Source organism: Galeopterus variegatus, unplaced genomic scaffold (assembly GCF_000696425.1).
Source record: "Galeopterus variegatus unplaced genomic scaffold, G_variegatus-3.0.2 Scaffold2695, whole genome shotgun sequence".
NCBI classification, from domain to species: domain Eukaryota; kingdom Metazoa; phylum Chordata; class Mammalia; order Dermoptera; family Cynocephalidae; genus Galeopterus; species Galeopterus variegatus.
Genome location: NW_007728806.1, coordinates 172121 through 189604, shown reverse-complemented (window position 1 = coordinate 189604; position 17484 = coordinate 172121). Strand labels below are relative to the sequence as shown.

Here is a 17484-nt window from a genome sequence, read left to right as displayed (position 1 = left end):
AAAAAAAAAAAAAAAAAAAAAAAAAAAAAAAATCTCCATTAATAAGCTGTATGAACTGCTTATAATTTTTATTTTGAGTATAGTTATCAAAGGCCAAAGATTTTTTTCTTTATACTGTTTTTAAAGGCTTTATTTCCCAGTGTCCTATTCATTTTCTAAGTCTTTTTGAAGTCTTTCGGAATCTAAGTTACTTAAATAGCTTTTTTATAGTAACATTTCACTTTAAAGTAATGGTAAGGGAACACAAAATAGACTTGAATACCAAGAAAAGTTGTACTAGGGAAAAAATTTAGTCACATTTTATCTGTATAAGTTGTTCAACTCTTCTGATTAAAGGAACCAATCCACTTGATAAATCTTTTGTTGTTGCTGTTTTTCTTGTTTTTTAAGTAGCTATTGGGCCTAAAATGTACTGGGGATAAAAATTTCAGTCAGAGAAAACATTCCTTACAAATATATATGTTTAATTTTGTTGAACTTTTGGTGGGAAAGGACTCTTATTGGAAGACTGAATAAGTGGTATCTTTAACCTTCAACAAATAACATATTAAAAATATAGTTCCTGACTTCAAAGGACTTTTAGTCTAGATGAAAACAGAGATTATAAATTCATTAAATAATTAAAGAAAAATATTTTTCCAAAGTATATTTTTCCTACTGAGATTTTCCTATGTCCTTGAAGATTAAAAATCACTTTTTCTTTTACAATAAAAATAAAAGAACAGCATGAAAGTAAGAATTTGTTAGATAGCAGTATTTTAAACTGAAGTTAAGGTCCAAGTGAAATGCTAAGTTTTGCTATGGTTTAAAAGATAAAAAAAGCCATGTAGTTTTAAATCATCGACATGATTTACATGTGAAATTCTCTAATACAGAACCACAGAAATCAGCATATAGAGGATCAAGTTATCACTACAGTTGGAAGTACTTGGCCACCTAAAAAACAAGAGAAAAATAAACAAAAGTAGGTGGCAGGTACAGTTACAGTGCAGGGAGCTGAACATGACCAGATCATAGTTTAAATATAGTTGGTGAAAATTTAATGAATATGTAGAAATGGAAGACACTCAAAAACAATAGTTATTTCATTTTAAATAAGGATGATGGCTCTGCACCATCAGATGTTTATAGTTCATTGAATGAGGTTCTAGTTGATAGTAGATAATTACCTCTTTCTTACCAGAGGCGAAGTGTTTCTCATTCTGCAGACACCTCTTACGAATGGCCACAGGAGTATGAGACCAAGACAGCATGCCAAGATCAGTTTGGTTTTTAATGATCTTTTTAAACACCTGATTTTCTATTTTTTCCTATTTAAGTGCAGGAAAATGTACACCTTAAAATATACAGAGTCATGTCACTGGCTGTTATTCTGACACTTTAACCTTAAAGGGAAAGCAGAATGATCGTACACTGAAATGCCATCAATGGCATTAGAAAAGGACGGGGATGAAAGATGTTCCATGGTCATTTCAACTTAAGGATTTTTGAATTTCGAAGAATTCTACTTATTCACTGTCTTCCCTTGAAAACTATTCTCTCAGTTCCTTGTCAGTTAATGATGCTCCTATTATCCTAGCTATTTCACCTCTTCCACCTATTTCATAAGGCCTATCAATTCTATCTTTCCAATCTCTCTCAAATTTGTCTCTCCACTTCCAAAGCAAACTGCCACATACCTCAACACTTCTCACCTGCACTATGGTCTTCTTATCCTAAATGGTCTCCCTGCTTCTAGTCTCTTCAAATACTAATCCAGTTCAACCAGAATACTACTTTCAGATTAATATTACTCGTGTGCCACTCTCATCACACTGCTCTTATGTGTAAAAGCCTTCCAAAAGTAGGTTGTGACTCTAAATGGAAAATGTTTATGGTGCATTAAGCAGAAAAACAAAATTCAAAAGTTAATAAATCTATCATCACAAATATTTACGACTGTGTATGTATATCAATAAAAATTATAAAAGAACACAAAAAATTAAGAGAATTAATTTTAAAAGGCCTGGGACTTGGGGTTTACCAATATTTCCTGTTTGTTGTTATAATGACTTTTACAAAACAAATAAAATCTTTCAGTGACTATTTATTACTAATGCACCATAAAGCTTAACCTCTGTAACCTGACTCCCAAACCTACCTTTCCAGCTTTTTTTCCATCCCTTCTTTTCAAACAACCTAAAATTCCAGACCAACTGATCTATCCCATTTCTCACATGGGTTCCTGTACTGCTTGTTCCCAGGCACAGACCACTGCTCACATCACATCTGCCAGCTGGTGTGTTTTTTTTCCTCCATTTCTGTGTGTCCAAATCCTACCTATCCTTTCCAGTTCAGTTCAAATAATACATTCTCGACAAAACTATCCCTGATGTTTCCTTCCTCAAAACTCCCATAAGCATTTCATCTATTTCTCTCCTATAAAATGTAGTATGTTCTACTTTGTATTATAGGGTATGTGTGTGTGTGTTCGTGTGTGTATGTGTGTGTGTGTGTGTGTGTAAACAGTAGCCCCCTTTATAGCAGGGATGTTGTTTTAGACATCTTTGTATTCCACACAAGGCATAACACTGTCTTTCTGAACAAACATGTAAAATGAGTAAGTACTTTCAAAAGGATAGCAAGGTAGGAAGACAAAAAACCAACAGCAATTCCTACTTTTATTATTTTTCCTTCTTTTTTTTTCACTCAGGTTTAATTCTTAACTTAACCTTCTTACCTGAAGATATGTTATTCTCCGCTGGACCAGGTCTGTCAGATCTTTGGCCTCTTTTTCCCGCCAGTCACCTGCTCCATCTGTCTGACTGAGGTAGTATAGATCCGTCATTATAGACCTATTAAAGCAAACAACATTGGAGGTCTAACTTATTCATACTGCTTCACTGGATTACACAAAGGCATATAAAGAAAGCCAAATTCTTCATAAGAATTAATGCTCACATTGAGGCGGTACTCGTCTTTTATTTTCTATCAAGGCTGTGAAATTAAAAAATTAGTCTCTGTCATCCAAGATTCATTCCTATAATAAATTTTTACTGTTGAGAAAACACACTTTTTTTTCAGGCCAGTCAGCTACACTTGTTTCTTAACACAAAAGCTCTCTAGAGATACGGGGGAAATGAATACCCAAAGCAAAGAATTAAGTAGATTATCAAAAGGGAGAGAAATAAGTTGATGTTAGTATTTGAATAGTACCTCTTTGTTCTCTATTATCATTTTATGCCCCCTTTAAAATTTTCTCTTTGTATCTAAATACTCTGAGTGGTTGAAAAAAGATCAGAAAAAACTTCTTAATTTAAAAATTAAGAGACAGGGCTCTTAAAAAATGATCTAAATCAAGGGCCTGCAAACTTTTTCTTTAAACAGCCAGATAGAAAATATTTTAGGCTGTGTGGACCTCTCTTGCCTCTGTAACAGGAAAGCTGCTGTAGAAATATGCAAATGATTGGGTGTGGCTGTGTTCCAATAAAACTTTATTCACAAAAACAGGCAATAAACCAGATTTGGCCCTTCAGCCACCATTTGCTGATCCCTGGTCTAAACTAATAAATGATTGTTAAGATACTTTCCACTCTATGTATTATATTAGCATCAGTAATTTCAACTGTAACATGCTGGAATTTCTTGCAGAGTAAACTAAAATCCCCAGTAAACTAGGAAAAGAAACTTTAGGGCTGGTGCAGATGGTTATATTTATATTGCATTAATAAAAACAGTGACTTGCATCTAGGAAAAAAGAAAAGTAAAAAGCAAGCCCCTCTGTTTCTCTAATGTCCCCCAGCAATTTGTCAGCAAATATATAGCAAACTTCTGACCACATATCACCACCAGCACTGTTACCAACTGAACCACCATCTTCTTTCACCTGGATTACTACAATAACCTCCTAATAGGTCTCCCCGCTTACACCCCTGCCTACGTCTATAATCTATTCTCAGTACAGCAGGTTCTGAAAACATCAGTCAAATAATGTTACTCCTTTACTCTTAAACTGAATTGGCTTTTTATCTCACTCAGGGTCAAAGCCAAGTTACTACTCTGATGTACAAGGCCCCACACAACATGGGCCACCATTGCCTCTTTGATCTTATCACCTACTACTATCCTCCTTGCTTTCTCTATTTCAGCCATACTATTCTTGTTGCTAACCCCTGAAAATGCCAGGCATGCTCCTACCCTAGAGTTTTTATATTTGCTCTCCCTGTCCTAGAATGCTCATTTCTCAGATACCCATCTCAGATACCCATGAGTAACCCAAATGTCCTTCAAATTTTGCTCACGTTTCACTTTCTCCATAAGCATTTCCCCAATTACCCCACTTTAAAAATCCAACACCCCATTACCACCACAATTTCTTGGCTTTCCTTCTCCTCCTTTCCTGCTTTATTTTTTTTCAAGCAATTATCTTCTAATATACAGTGATCATTTACTTTTTTAAATTTTGCCTTACTTAAAATTTTATTTTAAAAATTTCTTTTAACTTCTTTATTATTTTTCTCCCTCTACTAGAATTTAAGCTCTATGAGAGCCGGGGTATTTTTTTAATGATTTTTTTTCTTAATCAGAATTCGAACGATGTTGGTCACAGACAAAACAAAATTTCTTTTAACTTCTTTATTATTTTTCTCCCTCTACTAGAATTTAAGCTCTATGAGAGCAGGGGTATTTTTTTAATGATTTTTTTTCTTAATCAGAATTCGAACGATGTTGGTCACAGACAAAACATTCAATAAATATCTTTGAATAGATAAATGAATAAAAAAGTAACAAAAGAAAAATCTTCAAGAGTTTTAGATAATGAGATAATAGTGATAATTTTTATCTTTCACAAATCTAATTTGGTGGTAGAGAGGTTTGGGGAATAATCCTTAACTAGTTGCAGCTCCAACTTCACCCCTTCTCTACACTTCATATTATCTTCTCTGTTCTAGGTATGCTTAAGAGTATGGATTACTTGCTTGTAAAAAGAATAAAGTTAGAAATTTAGTTATATTTACCAGAAAAGTTATATGAGGGGGTCTTGAAATAGTTCATGAAAAGATTCATATTATCTTTTAATTCTATTTTTCCACAAAAAATAAATCATACATACACTTCTAAAAATCACCTACAATGATGGTGTTAACTACAAACATAAAGCATGAGCTGGAGGTTCCAAGAGTACTTACAGAAAACTGATCTATAATATTAAATAAAAAGAACAACAATGAACATGTATTGAACTCTTATTATGGGCCAGATACCTATTCTAGGTGCTTTATATCATTTCATTTCATCATTTTATTTTATTTTATTTTTTTGTCTTTTTTTGTGACCGGCAACGGTTCGCAACCCTCAGTGTTGCGCCCGTACCGGACCGGGACCGGCTACGGGATCACAACCCTCGGTGTTGCCCCCGCTCCTCGCTCAGCCAGTGAGCGGCCGGTCTGTACGTGGGATCCGAACCCTCGGCGGGAGCGCCACCGCGCTTCCCAAGCGGCGCACTGTAGCAGTGCGCCACCGGGCCGGCCCTGTCATTTCATCATTTTATTTAATCCTCACTATCTTATAAACTAGATTTTAAAAATGTAAGGTACTGAAAGGTTAAATAATTTGCTCAGAGTCACAAAGCTCAAAAATGGTAGAGTGGCAGTGTTACAACACCAAGCTCAAGGGTTCTGATCCTCACACCTGCCAGCCACCACCACTACCACCACCAATAAAAAGCCAGTGCAGGAATTCAAACACAAGCAATGCGATTCTAAATCTCAGGAGAATATTAAAGTAGGAGGTCCAGAGTACAATAATGTACAGTCTGTTCAATGTAAATATTCAAAATCAAAAAGTTAATCAGAGAAGAAAGTTTTGGGATCAGAGAGATCTACTCAGTTTTGGCTCTATCTCTTACTAGCTTTGAGTCCTAAGGAAGTTATTTTGACATCTCTGAGACTTAGTTACTTCGCCTAATCCATTTACATTTAATATGATTACTGATAAAGGATTTACTTCTGCCATTTAGCTATTTGTTTTCTGTATCTCATATGTTTTTTTGTTCCTCAGTTCCTTCATTACTGCCTTGTTTTATATTTGATTTTTTAAAGTATTTTGATTCCCTTCTTTCTTTTTCCGTTTTTTGTTTTTGTTTTCAGTTATTCGGGGACCGGCAACGGGATCGCAACCCTCGGTGTTGCTCCCGCGCCTCGCTCAGCCAGTGAGCGGGAACCGGTCTGTATGTGGGATCCGAACCCTGGGGCGGGAGCGCCACCGCGCTTCCCAAGCGGCGCACTATCCAGTGTGCCACCGGGCCGGCCCAGTTACTTCATTTTAAAATAGGTATCATTATACCTTCCATACTGATTTTTTAAAAAGGATTAGTGATAATATACACAAAGTAGTAATATATGTGGATATATGTGGTAGCTGGGTTTTTTTGTTTTTTGTTTTCTTAATGCTAGAGGCCCTCAGAGAATTGTTTCAGAGCTTTTACCTTGTGTCTGAGAAGGACCTACAAATAATTCTACAACACAGAGGAGGGATCCATGGATATGGGTAACACTGATATGTGGTACTCAAGGCCAATCGTAAAAATGATCCAATAACCAGTTCCCTATGAGACCCTGACGAAGGGGATTGATCAATGAGAAGAACTCATTTTCAGATGATGAAACCAGCCCTCAACAACTGCGATTTACCTAGGAGTAGATGACACAGTCCTAATAGTTTTTTATTCCTAGTTCTTTTTTTTTTTTTTGTCCTTTTTGAGGCTGCACCGCACTCAGCCAGTGAGCGCTGTGAGCACACCGGTCATCCCTATATAGGATCCAAACCCGCGGCGGGAGCGCTACTGCGCTCCCAGCGCCGCACTCTCCCGAGTGCACCACGGGCTCGGCCCTTATTCCTAGTTCTTAATTAGATACTAAGAACTACAGCCTAAAGTCATATTTAACTATCACAGAAAAACATTAAGAGATACACATGATTAACAGAAAATACTTGATAATAGCCCCTTTGAATAAAGCAAAACTATTAATAATACACAAATAAATATTAAAAACCTTAGCCACAGTTTAGAATATTCAGCCTAAATTAATAGTGGAGCAGCTTTGAACAGTGCTTTGGAACAAAAGGGTCATTTATGAAGCATTTTAGGCATTTCTTTAATGTGTCAAGGACACGTTGTAGCTTAGCTATTTCCATTTTATCATTTCTAAACAGGGAGTCTAATACGTGATGCTTTTTCTAATTTTATATTTGTTACTCTCACATAAGATTGAAAACATTTTCTTTTCATGCAAAAGACATTTTAGCTGCAAAAACCTAATCTAAAACTTACTGCCTCCTTAAGAAAGTAACCGGTAGTCTTACACACTGAAAAGTCTTTCAACTTTTAATTTTTTCAGATTACAAAACTGAGTCCTTTGTGGACTATTACACACCCTACAGTATTCTTTTACAGTTCCTGGGGGAAAAGTAACCACTTGATAGAGTTTGGATGTGTTGTCCCCACCAATACTCATGTGGAAATGTGATCCTGAATGTGGCAGCGTTGGAAACTGATTGAGTCATGGGGATGAATCCCTCATGAATGGATTAATGCTCTCCCTAGGTGGGGGGATTGATGAGTGAGTTCTCACTCTATTATTTCCAGCGAGAGATGGTTGTTTTAAAGACCCTGGCACCTCCCCTCTCTCTCTCTCTTGCTTCCTCTTGCCATGTGATCTGCTTGTGCCAGCCAGCTGCCTGCTGCTTTCCACCATGAGTAGAAACAGTCTGAGGCCCCTGCCAGATGCACCTGTCCCAGAATCATAAGCCATATAAACCTCTGTTCTTAATAAATTACCCAGTCTCAGGTATTTCTGTTATAGCAACACAAAATGGACCAACACAGAATATTGGTACCAGAAGTGGGGTGTACAGATTGCTATACAGATATCTGATAAAGTGGGAGTGGCTTTGTAACTGGTTAATGGACAAAAGTTGGAGGAGTTTGGAGGAGTTAGAAGAAGACAAAATGATGAGAGAATATTTGGAACGTTTCAGAAATATGGACGTTAATAGAAATATGGACAGTAAAGACCATGTGGGTGAAGAGATCTCAGATAGAAATGAGGAACTTATCGGGAATTGGACAAAAGATAACCCTTGCTACACCACAGCAAGGAACTTGGCTGCATTGTGTCCAAGCCCTTGGATTTTGTGGAAGGTAGGACTTTTAGAGTTGTGAATCAGAATGTCTGGCAGAAGAAATTTCCAAGCAGCAAAACATTAAGGAAGCTGCATGGTTACTTTTAAAAGCCTACTCTGAGTTATGGTGGCAAAGGCATGATGTAAAGCCAGAATTTAAAAGGGAAGCAGAATGTAAAGATTTGGAAAATTTGCAGCCTGGCCATGTGGTAGAGAAGTGGAGAGCAAGAGAAAAATGCAAGGGTAAAGCAGATAAACTGATTGCTAAAGACAGTAGCTTGATGATGAGGCAGCCAAATGCTAATAACCAGGAGAATGGGGAAAATGCCCTGAAGGCATTTGAGAAGTCTGAAAGGGTGCCCCACCCATCACAGGCCCTGAGGCCTAGAAGGACTGAGTTGTCCCAGAGGACAGACCTGGGGTGCAGCTGCCCTCGGCAATCTGCTCCCTGCATCCTAGCTGCTCTGGCTGGAGCAGCCCTTCCTCAAACGGCCCCAAGTGTGGTTTGTGCAGCAGCTTTGAAGAGTAGAAGCCTGAAATCTCAGTGGCGTCCATGGTGTGTTAAGTCTGCAGGCCACAGGACGTGAGAGCAGTGGAGCTGTGGCAGCTTCCACCCAGATTAAAGAGGATGTATGGAAAAGCCTGGGGGCCCAGGCAGAGACCTGCTGCAGGGGTGGAGCCAGTGCAGAGACCCATCTACTAGAGCAATGCCTAGCAGAAAAGTGGGGTCAGAGCCCGCACAGAGAGCCCCCACCAAGGAAATGTCTAGCAAAGCCAACACAGCAGGGCTGCCACCAGGACCCCAGAACTGTAAGGCCACTGGCAATGTGCAACACAGGCCTGGAAAAGCTCCAGGCACCAGTGCAGCCCAGTGGGCTGTGCACAACAGAGATGTGGGGGTTGGGCTGCCCAAGGCTGTGGGGGTCTGGATGCCCCATTGTTTCCAGGATATAGGACTTGGAGTCAAAGAAGATTATTTTGGAGCTTTAAGATGTAATGTCTGTCTTCCTGGGTTTCGGACTTGTTTGGGACCTGTTTCTCCTTTCTTCTGGTCTATTCCTCCCTTTTGGAATGGTAATGTGTACCCAGTGTCTGTTCCACCACTGCATCTTGGCAGTACATAAATTTGATTTTGATTTTTTACAGGTTCACAGCTGGAAGGACTTTTGCTTTTGTTCTCAGATAAGACTTTGGACTGTGGACTTTTAAGTTGGTGCTGGAACAAGCTAAGACTTTTGGGACTGTGGGATGAAATGACTGTATTTTGTATGAGAGTGACATGAGTTTTGGGGGGCCAGGGGCAGAATGATAGAGTTTGGAATGTGTTGTCCCTGCCAAAACTCATGTGGAAATTTGATCCTGAATGTGGCAGTGTTGGAACCTGATTGAGTCATGGGGGTGGATCCCTCATGAATGGATTAATGCTCTCCCTAGGTGGGGGGATTAATGAGTGAGTTCTCACTCTATTAGTTCCTGTGAGAGCTGGTTGTTTAAAAGACCCTGGCACCTCCCCTCTCTCTCTCTTACATCCTCTCACCATGTGATCTGCTTGTACCATCCGGCTGCCTGATGCTTTCCAACATGAGTAGAAGCAGCCTGAAGACTGTGCCAGATGCAGCTGTCCCAGAATTGTAAGCCAAATAAACCTCTGTTCCTTACAAATTACGCAGTCTCAGGTATTTCTGTTATAGCAACATAAAACGGACTAATACACCATCCATATGAAATTGTGAGTTGATCACGGAAGAGAGTTCTTTAACTGTAATAGTGCTACATTGCTCAGTTAGAGGTTTTAAAAAAATATTTCTCAGTTATATAAGCCCTCTTTCCTATCACCGTCATCACTCATTATTCTCCCTATTTCATAGGTTTTATCATATCAATACATTGTCATTTGTTTTTCCTACCCATCAAATAAAAGTGATCACAAAAACTTGTTGCAAATCTCAACTTTATTTTTTATTTCTTATTTTTTATTGAAACATAATTGACTATAGATATTTGTGGGGTACAGAGTTGACTGTCAATACCTGTATACAATATGTGATGATCAAATCAAGATAATTAACATATTCATCATTATAAAATGTAATCAATCTTTGTGTCCATTAACCAATTTCTTGCCAACCTCCCTCCCTCTTTCCCACCTCTAGTAACCACAATCCTGTTCTCTCCTGAAAGTTCAATGTATTATTATGATCATTCTTTCTCTCCCTCTATCTTTCTTCTTTAGCTTCCACTTATGAATCAGGACATGTGGTATTTCTCTTTCTGTGCCTGGCTTATTTCACTTAATATAATTTTCTCCAAGCTCATCCATGTTGCTGCAAATGGCAGGATTCCATTCTTTTTTATGGCTGAGTAGTATTCCACTGTGGACATATACCACATTTTCCTCATCCAGTCATTTGTTGATGAACAATTAGGTATCTCTTCAACATGATGATTTCCATTTTGGGGTGTATATACCCAGGAGTAGGATTGCTGAATCGCATGGTAGTTCTTTCTGTAGTTGTTTAAGGAACCTCCATACTGTTTTCCATAATGGCTGCATTAATTTAAAGTCCTACCAACAGTGTAGAAGGATTCCCCTTTCTCTGCATCCTTACCAGCATTTTTATTCTCTGTCTTTTTGATAATAGCCAGTCTAACTGGGGTGTGATGATAACTTAATGTTTTGATTTGCATTTCTGTGATGATTAGTGAAGTTAAGCATTTTTTCATATACCTGTTGGCCATTTGTATATCATCCTTTGAAAATGTCTATTCAGCTCCTTTGCCCATTTTTTAATTGGAATATTTGGGTTTTTACTATTAAGTTGTTTTAGTTCTTTTTATATTCTGGATTTTAATCTCTTGTCTGATTTATACTTTGCAATTATTTTCTCCCATTCTGTCTTTTCACTCTGTTGATTGTTTCCTCTCCTATGCAGAAGCTTTTTAGATTGATAGAACCCATTTGTTTTTCTTTTTTTGCCTGTGCTTCTTTGGGGTCTTATTCATAAAGTCTTTGCTGAGCCCGACATGCTGAAGTGTTTCTCCTGTTTTCTTCTAGGAATTTTATAGTTTCAGGTCTTATATTTAAGTCTTTTGAATAGATTTTGGTATATGGTGACAAGCATGGTTCTACTTTCATTCTTCTACATATGTATGTCCAGTTTTCCCAGCACCATTTTATTGAAGAGGCTGTCCATTCCTTGATGGATATTCTTGGTGCCTTTGTTGGCTGTAGTATGTGAATTGATTTCTGGGTTCTCTACTCTGTTCCATTGGTCCATGTGTCTGTTTTTATGCCAGTAACATGCTGCTTTGTTTACTATGGTTTTGTAATATAATTTGAAGTCAGTTAGTGTTATGCCTCCAGCTTCATTTATTTATTTTTTTTTTGCTCAAGATTGCTTGGCTATCTGGGGTCTTTTGTTGTTCCATATAAATGTTAGGACTGTTTTTTTCTATTTCTGTGAAGAATGTCATTGGCATTTTGAAAGTGATTGCATTGAATCTGTAGATCACTTTGGGTAGTCTGGACATTTTCACAACGTTAATTCTTTCATTTCAAAAGCAGGGAACGTCTTTCCATCTTTTTGTGTCCTCTTTAATTTCTTTCAACAGTGATTAGTTCTTGTAGAGATCTTTCACCTCCTTGGTTAAATTGATTTCTAGGTAGTTTATTTTGTTGACAACTATTATAAATGGGTTAGCTTTCCTGATTTCTTTTTCTGCTAGTTCATTGTTGGAGTATAAAAAATGTTGTACTCTGAAACTTTACTGAAATTGTTTATCAACACACTGAGGGTTGCGATCCGTTGCCGGACACGGAAAAAGACAAAAAGGAAAAAAAAAGAATGTCATTGGTATTTTGATGGGAATCACATTAAATCTGTAGATGGCTTTGAGTAATATGGACATTTTCACAACATTAATTTTTCTAAACCATGAACATGGAATATCTTTCCATCTTTTGGTGTTGTCTTTAATTTCTTTCACCAGTAATTTGTAGTTATCATTGCAGAGAACTTTTACCTCTTTGGTTAAATTTATTCCTAAGTATTTTATTTTATTGGTAGCTATTGTAAATGGGCTTGTTTTCTTGATTTCTTTTTCTGCTGGTTTGCTGTTGGAGTATAAAATGCTACTGATTTTTGTATATTGATTTTGTATCCTGTAACGTTACTGAATTTGTTTATCAGCTCTAAGAGTTTTTCAATAGAATCTTCGGGGGGGGGGTGTTATTTTCTTTTTTTTCTTTTTATTTTTTTTGTCCTTTTTTTTTTTTAAGACCGGCCGAACCACGCTCAGCGCAATGGCCATCCCTATATAGGATCCCAACCCGCAGAGAGTGCTGCTGCGCTCCCAGCGCCGCACTCTCCCGAGTGTGCCACAGGCTCGGCCCCAGGGTTTTTTTTTTTTATATATATAGGGCCATGTCATGTGCATGCAGGGACATTTTGATTTTATCTTTTGGATGTCTTTTATTTCTTTCTCCTACCTGATTGCTCTGGAAAGTACTTCCAATACTATGTTAAATAGGAGTGGTGAGAGCAGGCATCCTTGTCTTGTTCCTGTTCTTAAAGGAAAAGCTTTTAGCTTTTCCCCATTCTGGATGATACTGATGCTGGATTTGCCATATATGGCTTTTATTATGTTGAGATACCTTCCTTCTATAGCTAATTTGCTGAGAGTCTTTATCATGAAGAGATGTTGAATTTTGTAAAATGCTTTTTCTGTATCTATTGAGATAATCACATTTTTTAATCCTTGATTTTGCTGATGTAGTGTAACATGTTTATTGTTTTGCTTGCATCCCTGGGAGGAATCCCACTTGATTATGATGTGTAATCTTTTTGATGTGCTGTTGCATTCTGTTTGCTAGTATTTTGTTGAGGATTTTTACACTTAAGTTCATCAGAGATATTGGCCTGTAGTTTTCTTTTTTTGTTGTATCTTTGTCTGGTTTTCATATAAGGGTCAGGCTGGCCTCACAGAATGAATCTGGGAGAATGGGCTATGTTTCAGTTTTTGCAATTATTTAAAAAGGATTGATATTAATTTCTTTTAAAGGTCTGATGGAATTCAGCACACATTATAACAAAACCTATGGGAATACTGCAAAGGCAGTACTAAGAGTGAAGTTTATTGCAACAAATGCTTACATCAAAAGAATAGAAAGACCTCAATAAACAACCTAACATTACAACTCAGAGAACTAGAAAAAAAAGAATAATCCAACCTCAAAATCAGTAGACAGAAAGAAATAAGATCAGAGCAGAACTAAATGAAATAGGGATTTAAAAAATGATACAGAATATCAATGAAACAAAAGGTTGGTTTTTAGAGGAGATAAACAAAATAGATAAACCATTAGCTAAACTGACTAAAAAAAGAAGGGAGAAGACCCAAATAACAAAAATGAAAAATGAAAAAGGAGACATTACAACTGATACCACAATAATACAATGAATCACTAGAAACTATTATGAACAACTACATACCAACAACTTTGAAAACCTGGAGGAAATGGATAAATTTCTGTACACATATAAACTACCAAGACTGAAACAAGAAGAAACAGAAAAGTTGAACAGACCAATAATGAGTAATGAGATTGAAGTAGTAATCAGCAGTCTCCCAACAAAGAAAAGCCCAGGATCAGATGGCAAATCTCAAAGTTAAATATCAGTATCATTTTTGGAAATGTAGTACAGTGGGATAAATAACCAGTCTATCAGCAAATGCCTATTGAAGGAAAAAAAAGGAAATTCAATATGCTCTCCTTGGCTTTACATTAAATCCAACAGGTGCCTATACACACACACACACACACACATACACACACACACACACAGAAAAAAGCACTACAATTTCATTGTAATCACTGTATAGCCTCAAGTAGGTTAAAAATTGCATTAGGCCTAATTTGGAGGGTAAAGTCCTTTGAAATATAAAAATGGCATGATTTATGCTTTCATGTCATAGGAATCAAGCCATTCCTTTACCACTGGGAATGAAAGCAGATCTTTATGTTTTTTAATAAATTAGAAAACATAAAAGTGAATGTTTTACCAAGTGACATCAGTACTAAGTATTGTCAGTAAATTACTCACATTCATACTAGTCTCTATCTAGAAAGCAGAATAACCAACCAACTAGAAGACTGAACATCAGGGCTGGCCTGTGGCTCACTCAGAAGAGTGCGGTGCTGATAACACCAAGCCAAGGGTTCAGATCCCTATATAGGGATGGCTGGTTGGCTCACTTGGGAGAGTGTGGTGCTGACAACACCAAGTCAAGGGTTAAGATCCCCTTACCGGTCATCTTTAAAAAAAAAAAAAAAAGACTGAACATCAAAAAAATGAAAAATAAAAAAGTGTTCATTAATAGTTTATGAGAATGCAGTCAGGGTCTCAGCATAGGTCACTCTACTTCACAGTCCACTAAAAGTAAGCTTGCTTTCTAAATTTTTTTTCCTTGGCCTCCCCATTGGAGACCATGTAAGGAAGACAATAAATAAATCCAGGAAACAACTTTAAATTCGAATTAGTTATTTGCTGATTTAATCATGTTTGGAAGTTACCATCCTGCAAAATTTATTTTTTGGCCCAAGACATGAGGATAATCAAAGCAAAAAGTGTTAGTTGTGGCCCATTACTGGAAAACATGATGACTTAAAACTATTCTGCAGAAGCCCTGGGTTTTCAGTGACTCTATCTTGATAGCAAATCTCCTAGAAAAGTTCTAAAAGCTGGGAATCTGGCTGTCTTGGTTTTGACTATGAACATATCAAGGAATCTAGTAGGTGGGCAGTGACTCTAAATGCCTGGTATATGAGGCCAGGTCATGGTTTGGAAATACAAACCCAGGCAAGGTACCAGCAAAATAGCACTAGGCATTTGAGTATAGGATATAGATACCTGAAGACAATGAGAATAGAACAGAATTTATGACTCTGAGAGCAAGCAAGGTAAACCAGGCATCAAAATCTCTATTTCAAAAGCTGGCTACATGATTTTTGATTTTGGTATTTTCTGTTAATTTCTCTATTCTGCTATTTTAATAGTCATAGAACTCTTCCTTAAAAAGACCTAGTCTGTCTCAATTATGTCACTGAGGAACTAACCACAAGGAGGGTTTTTTGTTTATACCTGATTCAAAATGTTAAAGAGAGAAGTTGCACTTGGGGGCCAGCAAAGAGATATAAGTGAAGAAAATCTTGAGGTGAAGGAACTAATATTTACTAATGTAAATGTGACTAAGGAAAGCTATACCATGAAGTCTAATCCTTGGGTAAATCTGGATCATGGGCAAGAAAAATTAGTAGTTTTGTCGAAGTTTGCATTTACTTTGGTTTTCTCCTGAGGCAGAAATAAGCAGTGCAAAGAATCAAAACATGACCAGGAGACAAGTCAGGGGGAAAAGCTCCCTATTGCCTCCCTTGTTGTCTCCAGGAGGGATATTAGGATACTGTCATCTTGACAGCTGACACAAGGTAGGGAAGACTCCAGAAGGGCAACAAAAATACCTTATACTATCATATAAGACAACAATTATCTTACTTAGTGACTGATGTCCACTAAGCTTATGTTTAGGTTCCAGGCCTTAAAATTCTTCCTATTGAGCACTTCAACAATCTCCCCATATCTGTTCCTGCCCTGCAAGGTCTAAAAGACTTCTGTTTATATTCATTTATGAATTTTCCTTATGCAGGTTTGACCAGAACCTACCAGAATCTATAATGTGCCAGGCATAATGGAAAGTGTTTTATATATTTTCTCCAATTTAATCATCGCAATGCTGTGCTATAGAAATCATATCCTCATGTGTAGAAGAGAAAATAAAGCTCAGAGAAGCTAGTTATTTAGCAATTAAGAGAAAAGATTTTGGAGTAAAACAACTCTACTTGTGTAAGTTACTTAATTTCTCTATGCCTGAGTGTAATCTTAGTTATAAAAAGGGGAGTAATAATGCCTACCTCATATGATTATTGTGTGGGTTAAATAAGATAATGAATGGAGAGTCTTTACTACAGTGACTGGCATGTAGGAAATTCCTAGTAAGTGATTATTATTATTTTTTTCCTTTTTGTCTTTTTTCGTGTCCGGCAACGGATCGCAACCCTCAGTGTAGCGCCCGTACCGGACCGGGACCAGCAACGGGATCGCAACCCTCGGTGCTGCACCCGCACCTCGCTCAGCCAGTGAGCGGGAACCGGTCTGTATGTGGGATCCGAACCCTTGGCAGGAGCGCCGCCACGCTCCCAAGCGGCGCACTGTAGCAGTGCGCCACTGGGCCAGCCCCGTAAGTGATTATTTTTAACTTCAAAATCATTCTTGAGTTTGGAAACCAGACCCAAAGAGATATGTAGTGGTTTAAGCCAAAACATAGCAGAGCCACTAGATAGGATACACTCTTCCAACTGGAGATTTTTCTTCTAATATAAACTTTATTTTAGGGGGGAGTGTTCCCTTAAAGAAGATGGAGAATGATTATTTGGCTGATAGAGACTAACTGATGAGCAGAATATGGGCAACCTCATGTGAAAATGTCTCCCCTGTTTGCTCATGAATATTAGCAGAAAAGTCCTAGCACCACCTGAAAACAATCCTGGATTCATTAGTAGGAAGATAATTATACAAAAGCCATTTTGTCCAAAGAAATTAAATACTCGAGAAAGAGTATCCACATATCAGTTCAATGAACGTCTCAATCAAATCACATCTCAAAAAACTCAAGATCTTCTTTCATTCCTTCCTCTGCGTGTGCATATGAAATAAAACATAAAGAATAGAAGAGATTTGAAAATTCACAAAACTTAACTTCAAGAGTGAAAATATCAACTCGTTGACCTTTCAAAGAGAGTCTACCTTCAAAGAGTGAAAATACAAGCTATTAGGCCACAACAATTTTGACCAGAAACTTGGTCAAATTTAAAAGCTATTAACCTACCAATCTTTCCCTATATAATCAGTCAGATACTGTAACTTATTTGATTCAAAGTCCTTTCCTTTGTCACATAATTCCCCACAATGTCTTTTCACACATCAGCCAGTTGCCAATCAGCTTAATTAGCCATACGTATCATCCATCATTTGGGAAACACATCTAACTTTAGTTTTAGCAAAGATGCTTTACAAATTACTGATGATGAGATGAAGCAGACTGGGGAGAAGAGATGAGATTGCTGCTTTGCAAGATTTTTTCTCTAGGGCCGGCCCGGTGGCGCACTGGAGAGTGCACTGCTTGAGAGCGCGGCAGCGCTCCCGCTGAGGGTTCGGATCCCATGTGGAGACCGGTTCCCGCTCACTGGCTGAGCGTGGTGTGGGC

General features: G+C 37.6%; 1 protein-coding gene across 4 annotated transcripts in view; it reads right to left on the bottom strand.

Moving 5' to 3' along the window:
* The window catches only part of FUT8 (fucosyltransferase 8 (alpha (1,6) fucosyltransferase)), a 248246-nt gene that overhangs the window by 85660 nt on the left and 145102 nt on the right, over window positions 1-17484 (bottom strand). For all 4 annotated transcript variants that reach the window (XM_008582682.1, XM_008582683.1, XM_008582684.1 and 1 more), the window contains one exon: window positions 2720-2834. In XM_008582682.1, coding sequence (XP_008580904.1) covers window positions 2720-2834 — 115 coding nt within the window. The remainder of the gene's footprint in view (window positions 1-2719; window positions 2835-17484) is intronic.